The 8,133-nt window shown below is 40.6% G+C and overlaps 1 protein-coding gene across 2 annotated transcripts in view; it reads right to left on the bottom strand.

Annotated features, from left to right (window-relative positions):
- The window catches only part of zbtb8b (zinc finger and BTB domain containing 8B), a 10,073-nt gene extending 2,062 nt beyond the window's left edge, over positions 1-8,011 (bottom strand). Inside the window, exons 1-5 of one of the 2 annotated variants that reach the window (XM_014028059.1) lie at positions 7,916-8,011; positions 7,326-7,518; positions 3,514-4,429; positions 800-978; positions 241-589 (exon numbers count right to left, since the gene is read on the bottom strand). In XM_014028059.1, the coding sequence (XP_013883513.1) occupies positions 275-589; positions 800-978; positions 3,514-4,429; positions 7,326-7,499 (1,584 nt within the window). In that variant the 5' untranslated portion in view covers positions 7,500-7,518; positions 7,916-8,011 and the 3' untranslated portion in view covers positions 241-274. The remainder of the gene's footprint in view (positions 1-240; positions 590-799; positions 979-3,513; positions 4,430-7,325; positions 7,519-7,915) is intronic. The other variant, XM_014028060.1, reaches the window with a different exon arrangement.
- Positions 8,012-8,133: the final 122 nt, after the last annotated feature.

The following is an 8,133-nucleotide window of genomic DNA, read 5'->3' as shown; positions in this document are numbered from 1 at the left end:
ATATGAAAGTCAATTAAAATATAAAACAGGAGATAAAGTTCTCTGATTGGTGCCTTTAAGTGTATTTTTTTAATAGTTCATTTATATAATTCTGCTTTTATTTCTAATTATGTCAGTTTTGGTCCTCCGTACAGCAGAAGCCTGATAATCATATATTCATTCAAATCAGGTGTGTTGGAGCAGAGAAACAAGTAAAACATGCAGGGCTGCGGCCCTCCAGGACCAGGATTGCCCACCCCTGGCTTAGAGGAATGTTTCCACATTGAGTGTGAATTCACAGCGTGTGACCTACGTCGCCACACGCAGCCAGCTGCCTGTCAAGTATCTGTTTCTCCACCAAGTCCTCCACTCTGCCGACCTCCACCTCGTCCACGTCGTCCATGAACGTCGACCAATCCGTGCCCCCTTCGGCGCGCACCAAGGGCTCCGGCTGACCAGAGGGGTGAGCCGAGGCCGAGTCGTCGTGGGTGGTGGTCACGCAGTTGCAGCTGTCGCAGATCCCGAAGCGCCTCAGTCCCGGGGAGACGCTCGAGCCGGTGAAGGTCCGCCGGCAGCTCTTGCAGGAAACCGGCCAGTAGTGTCTGTGCACCTGTGGAAGGTCACCATGATGAGCCGGTGCTAACTTAAATAACAAAAAGTAAAAACACAGAGAAGAACTTCTTCTAAATGGAACGCACCTGTGCTTTTCCTGAACTAAACAGTACAAAAACTAGAAAACACTATGATACCTGTATAAATCCATGAACATGGCTTTAATTTAGAGTGCAGCAGATTCAAACAGCAGCCTGTGAGTTCTTACACTGAGAGCGTGAGAACGAAGGTGCTCCTGTCGCGTGAACCTCTTGCCACACATGGGGCAGGGGAAGGGCCTCTCTCCTGTGTGGCATCGGATGTGTCTCTTCATGATCCCCTTCTGCTTGGCCGTGTACGGGCAGAAAGGACACTTGTGGAGCTTCACCGCCACTACCAAGCTGTCACCTGCAACGGGCGGAGAAAGACGACGCTTACTTCGAGAAAACTCCTTAAACTTCTCCGTGATTAATTGAACACAGAACAGGTGTTGAATGGGATCCTCAGTCATTTCCTCACAGCATTAGACTGATCGTGAGGCCAGTTGTTCAAGGGAAATCCAATCAGATTTTAGTTAATGAATTGGATCAAATCTTGAAAATAGGTTGTTCAAAACCAAAGTGGATTCTGAAATTAGTAATCCAATCATTTACAAAAAGATCATTCTGGGACAGAACAGGGTTTGTGGACAGACCACAAGGAGAGAAGGGTTAGAACATCTTGTATCAACTGGAAAAATGAAAGGAAGACATCATGGTGGACAACAGAGAGGGCTTGACAGAAACAGCTTGAGACGTTTTTTTTAGGAACATCTATTGGCTTCCTGTAGCTCCTGAAAGACCGTATAGAGCAGTGCTTCCCAAACTTTTCAGCTTTTGACCCTCAAAATGCCAGCAGCAGAGACCTGAGCCCCAAACTGTTGTTGGATGATAACCATTGTTTTCACGTCAAAAGAATAAGAGCACAATAGAAATATTCATTATGCTATTTTTGTCCATTTTAAGTACACTAACCTTATTCTTTTGTAACAAACTTTTCAGGACCCCACCTTGATGTTTTGGGACCCCATTGTAGGTCCCGACCCCAACTTTGGCAACCACTGGTATACAACCGTGGTCGCCAATGCCCTCTGGCATGGCACTTCGAGATAATCCAGTCCTGGTTTTACTCAGAATCAAACCCTCAGTTTGTGTTCAAAACGTTTTAGTAGGATTGGGATATTTTTGATCCCAAAATATCTGGATTATTCTGATCCCAGCGGTTTGGGGGATTCAGGATGGATTTCAGAAACAAAATGTAATTTAAATGAAATTCCAACTTGTCCAACATTAATCCTGTAGTAGACTTACATTTATATATTGTTGTTGTTTTTTTTTTACTCAATTTTTAAACCATTATAGGTGAAATTATGGACCACTTCATAATACTGTAAGGTAGAAATAAAAGAATCCTCTCAACAGCTGTCAAAAGACAATATTTTTTTACCTAATTGGAAATTTAATATTTACAATCCTAAAGATCCTTATTCATAAACAGTTTCTGACAATATCTTCCAGTACTGCGCTCTCGTCCTGTGAGATTAGCTGTATTGTGGCGTTTCAGTTGTGCTTAAAAGGTCAGAATTTCAGACGTCCGAGTCGGAAATATCAACTGGATTGTCCTCTGTTGTAATTTTGATTTGGCAAGTCGGTATAATACGACCACGCATAACGTCATCATTACAATATGGTTAGTATCAACAGAGTAAAGATCTTACTTTTACAGTTTTCAGCAGTTCTGTGTTGTTTACATTAAGTCAGTCATATTTGTAGTATTTACAGTATAGTGATTATCAGGTGATACGTTTTAAACACAAAACTCCATGTAGAGCCTTTTGTTCAAAGTTTTATTGCTGCATTATTCTGTCAGAGCAAGAAATAAAAACTATTTTTCCGACGTTCTGACAAGATGGAAACCAGAACGCTTTCAACTGGGAACTGACGTCAGTCTGACTTCACAGTTTCAAGTTCCGCTTCAGCAACTGGACTTCGTTTTCATCTGCCTCAGCTGCACCATTAACCTCATCCCAGAGAGGGACATTCTGCTTTGTAGCAATAGTACTGTGCAGGACAACACAAGTACTGTATTATTACTCCTTGAGGAAAGCACAGCTTCAAACCTTTGGTTAATCCACAGAAGAAGGCTGAATTAGGGTTGGGAAATATTGGCAAAAAAAATTAATCATGATTAATTGGGGTATTTAGCTGATAAAGATTAATTTTAAGATTAGTCTCTTGGAGTCCCTGGACACACTTATGTCCTAGTCCCATGACCAATTTAGTGGGAACGATTTGCTCTTCATAAAAATCTGTTCCAAATTGTGTCAAAATTACAGACTTCAGGCTATCCATCAAATTTTAAACTGTGCTGATAGATAAATGAATTACAGAACCTTTTTTTAATGTTCGTCTTATTTGAAGTGGAAAGGAGCATCGAGCAGACTGACTGCTGGCATTAATCGTATTAAATGTCAAGTGCAAAAAATAATCGATTAATGTTTTTCTGATGATTAATTCCACACGATACGATTATGCCCAACCCTAGGCTGAATGTGTGTGCTTTTATTTATGTTTCAAGGTTGATGCTTTTATTTTGAAACACATACTTCACTTTTTTCATTTTTGTTTTGTCAAATAAATATAATTTGAATGACCTCATGCTGGTGGTTCTAACAGTTTTTTCTAGCCTTTAGTGTGATTTGCAGTCTAATTTAGAGCGCTCGTTATCCACATTTAGTCAACTTGTAAAGTCGGATCTAAATTGATCCAATCCAACCTTTCTTTGAACAACTGGGATCAAATAAAGAGATTATATGATCCTGGATAGTAATAAAACGAGACTTCAAAATCTGGATTATTTTGATCCAGATTAGACCTTTTGAACAACTGAACCCTGATGATTTACCTGTGTCCTCTCCAAGCCAATCGGACTGAATCTCCATGACAGACGATCCCACAAACCCCAAACTTTCATCCATCCTGCCACCTCCTGCGCTGCCACTCAGTCCCTGGTTAAAGCGCTGTCCCACTCTGTCCCCCAAAGGACTGGAGCCTCTCGGGGCTTCACCTCTGGCCAACATCTCCATCAGCTGCCTGGCGTTTAAGGAAGCGCCGTATCCCGACAAAGAGCGCTCGTTGGAGGGGAAAAGACTTGTTGGAAGTAACCGACTATGATGGGCGCTGTGCAGAGAAGATCCAGGAAATGATGTGAGCTCTTTTGTGTCAGAAGACTCAACAAGTTCCTCATCGGGGTCGTACTCTATTTTAGGGTTCACTAACTCTGGAGTCAAAGCAGAGGAGGAGGACGACGAGAGATTAGTCTGATCCATATGTCCTTTTTGTCCTTCACTCCCAGATGCAAACCCCTCCCTGGAGGAGTAGGCACTGTCCATGTCTTTGCTGGAGCCTGGAGGGGTGGGGACTGCTATTGACAATGGGGTCCTTGCTGAGGTGATGGTCTCCGGACCTAAATCTGACTCTCCGTCCACCTCTGCTGCCTGAGAGTTGGTCTCCTCCGCACCCGCGACCGCAGAGATCGTTACTGTTCCGCTGTCAGGACCCATCGCTCCGTCCTCCTCCTGGTTCTCCTTCTCCAAGCTCCTCTCCTTCTCCTTGTTGCAAATCTCCAAAGATGAGCGGATGTAGTCCTTGCAGAAGTTCACCAGGTCGGTCATTTGGAGGTAGCTGGCGGCGGACATCACCTCGATGACATTGCTGCTGTTCAGGGCCAAGCGGCCGGAGTACAGGAAGTCCAGGATTATAGAGAAGGCGTCAGCTGTGACGATGTCCAGTGATGCTGTGCAGTGGCGCTGTCCACTCTCCTGAAAAAAAAAAAAAAGATGAACTCACATGTTTTGCAATGGCTGCAAGTTGCAGTTTTTTTAGTTAACCAACCTAAACAAATCAAACTGTTGATCTGCAGACCTGAACCCAGCAGTTGGTCTGCAGAATCATCACAACTTTAACTAGAGATGTTGACATTTCATCAGCAGCTGCTGCCATTTTCTTCCCAAACTGCTGTGACCAGATTGTGCATCACTGCTCTGTGCGTGTGCTTATTTACTCCTGCTTCATTATTTCTATGAATGTCAACAAACCGTGCTGATGAAGAGCCATTTAATTGAGAATAGGATCAAACTCAATCACCTGAGTTTTTTGAGTGAGCCCTTAAAGAGGTACGCTGACTTAAAAAACATTATTTTATCGGCCCTTGTTCCCAATTCCATATCGATTTGAAACGTCGAAGTATGATTTTTTTCGTTACGCATTAGCACGTTAGCAAAGAGTGTTGACGCTCGTCTTCGTCACTTGAAACATTCACACTGTCATTGGTTGAGGAGCTTTATTTACAAAACAGATGTCCACATGGTTTTTAAATGGTTTTCATTTCCTGGCTTTCTAAGACACATTAAGTTGACTTGATGTTGCAGTTTGGTGAGATGAGCCTTGTAATATTATTTTATACCTTTTCTGCTACTTTTGCATTAGATTTTATACATTTTTATTAGTTTTTAGGATACAAGATGGTTCCTTCAAAAATCTGAATGTGAATATTTTCCTAAAATTGCATAGTGATATGGTGAACAATAAGGATGTTATGAGCGAAAAATAGAAAACAAGATGGTGAAATGGTCACACATTGGCTGTGTCTCAATTCAGGGGCTGGGTCCTCATGAGTGTGCGTTTGTCGGCTGCATACGTCATTGCCCCGCATGGAGGACTGTCCCAATTCGAAGGCTCCTCATCATGCGGCCGAGGAATGCGTCCTACTTCCTGTTGAAATCCGAGGATGCGTCCATGTATCCTTACCAGCCGAGGATATCCCAGGATTCAATGCAGCAGCAAAATGATCAGAGAAATGAAGACGGTGGTGTTTTTATTTTTTTAACGTGTCGGCGCAGTTTGGAAATTCACCACGGACCGAAGGATTTGTTTTTTAAAAGTTAGTTTAGCAACTTAGCTGATGAAATTTATGCTGCAATAAGATGTTAAATAAAAGAAAATGCAACTACAAGTTACGAGAATAAAGTATTATAAGAATAAAATAAAAAAATAACTATTAAATTCAGCAAACAAATAACAAAAAATAAATAAATAAAAAGAAAAAACTAATAATAATAGAAGCAAACAAATAATTAGACAATATTGTGTCAAAAAAACACGATCACAACATATTCAAATGAAAAGGAGCAGAAAGAAGAATAAAATCTTATAACATCTGCCCCAATAAAAAATATGTATCTAAAAAACGTACAACATACAAATAATAAAACTCAACTTAATACACAATATAATTTAAAATAACAACTTCACAACAAAAATACAAATATCAACCAAATCTTTGTTCATATCTCATTAAAAAAACTTTTAAGCATTCTACTAAATGAATAAATTGTTCCAGCATTCTTAAGGTCACCATATTATGACTTTATTCTCATAATATTACAACTTTATTCACATATTATGACTTTATTCACATAATATTACAACTTTATTCACATATTATGACTTCATTTTCGTAATAATAATAAAAAATATGTGTTATCTTCGTTGTAGATACTGGAGCTAAACCCAAATTATTGTTTTCTTTATTTACGTTTACCTTTTTAACTGTGAATTTATTCTTCCAGTAAAAAGACGTGTAAACACGTCCCGAAGCATTTTAAGTCCGACATGAAACTGATCACTATGGTAACGGGGAGCACGTGGTCACGCAAACCTACGTGAAGCCGACATCAGGCGAAGGCTGGACCGTCTCATTTCACAGCAGTTTTGAGCATCCTACCTGGCCCAGCAAGGATGTGGCCTACGTGGCCCAGATAGGCTGGGTCCTCTTGAGGACCCAGCCCATGAATTGGGACACAGCCATTGGTTCTGCTGTGAACCGCTGCAAGAAAACAGGAGCTGATTTCACCTAGACAAACATCAATAACTTCCTTCATACTTTAGATCAGTGTTTCCCAAAGTTGGGGTCGGGACCCAAAGTGGGGTCCTGAAACATCAAGGTGGGGTCCTGAAAAGATTTTCTAAATTAATTACATTTTTTGCTTTAGTTGCCTAAAATGTATAAATGTAGAATAATTAATATTGTTACTATGCCCATGTTTAGTTGACCTGATACAAACGTTTATCATCCAAAAATAGTTGGGGGCACAGGTCTCTGCTACTGTTACTTTGTGGGTCAAAAGCTGAAAAGTTTGGGAACCACTGCACTTCAGAAATCAGTTTAAAGGGTAATAAAATAATTGGTGATGTAATATTTCCCCTTAAATCATTACAAAAACAAGTAAAAAAAAAGTATAAATCAGTATTGATATTTGTGTAGCCTTTGTTTTAGGGTTATTAACAAGGTTCATGTTCTCAGACCAGTAATATTTGGGGTCACAAGTTTTTGCCATGAATATTTTGTGGGTCAGAAGATAAAAAGTTTGGGAACCACTGCTTTAGATAATCACGTGATTTTGGTTTTATTTTGTACGGTTTATAATGCTCTTTTTGAATCTGCTGTCAGATTTGATATTGGTGTGGAGGAAAAAAATCCACATCCCTACTTTAACATTTTTTCATGGTTTTATCACGTAGTACGTTCAAGTACGTTCAGAAAGGATGGCATCAGCAATCAAACAAGTGAATTATTAAAACCTAATCCAAACAAGACGTCGCGCACTAGCAGCCAGCTCATTAGACAAAACAAAATAAACAGAACAACAAGTTTACCTGCAGGTAGTGAACCAGCAGAGCCCGAAAGTAGCCGCTTCCTGCAAACAGCACATTCCGGTGAGCTTTGAACACACGGCCCTCCACCAGGATGCTGCAGTCACAGAAGAAGTCTCTCTTCCGCTGCTCGTTCAGCTCAAACAGCAGCTTGGGAGGATAACAAGGCACCTCCATGTTTCCCCCTGACTCCTTTCTATCAGGAAAACAGACATGGAGGGAGATTATGAGACAGCTTGACAGGTGTGGATCTCTAAGCACAGACATCATTTATCTTGTGCTCACACACAACTTTAACTTCAGGGCAAATTGATATCAAAAAAGCTTTTCTGATATTCATTTAATAAAACCACAGTAGGTATGTCACCAGCGATGTTTAACCTTTATGTGGGGATTCCACATTAAAATAAGCCCAAGAAAATGAAGCAGGAGGAGGCTTTAAATGTTCAATTAGCTAACATAGCTATGTGTTGCTAGCGCTAAATGCTAACATCTTGCAAATCGAAATACCAGGAGGTTTTTTTTTAAGCAGACTGCACTTAGTAAAATATTACAACATATCATGTAATAAAACGCGTATTAATAGGACATACCTGTGTGTTTGCGGTGACCCTAATTGATATTTAATTGTGGAAAAAGACGACGTTTAGAAAAGCTCATTGTCCCGTATCCACAAAAGGGAGGAAACTTCCGCTTTGTGCGTTCAGTGACGTCATTCCTCTCAACCAATCACTGACCGTCCTAAGAGGAGGAACTGATGTGGGCTGTTTTGGTTACCTTTCATCACAAATATAGTTGCACAGCATAGAGG

The sequence above is a fragment of the Austrofundulus limnaeus genome, unplaced genomic scaffold (genome assembly GCF_001266775.1).
Source record: "Austrofundulus limnaeus strain Quisiro unplaced genomic scaffold, Austrofundulus_limnaeus-1.0 Scaffold715, whole genome shotgun sequence".
Lineage (NCBI taxonomy): Eukaryota > Metazoa > Chordata > Actinopteri > Cyprinodontiformes > Rivulidae > Austrofundulus > Austrofundulus limnaeus.
Note: the sequence above shows the minus strand (reverse complement) of the source record. Positions and strands in the feature narration are given on the sequence as shown.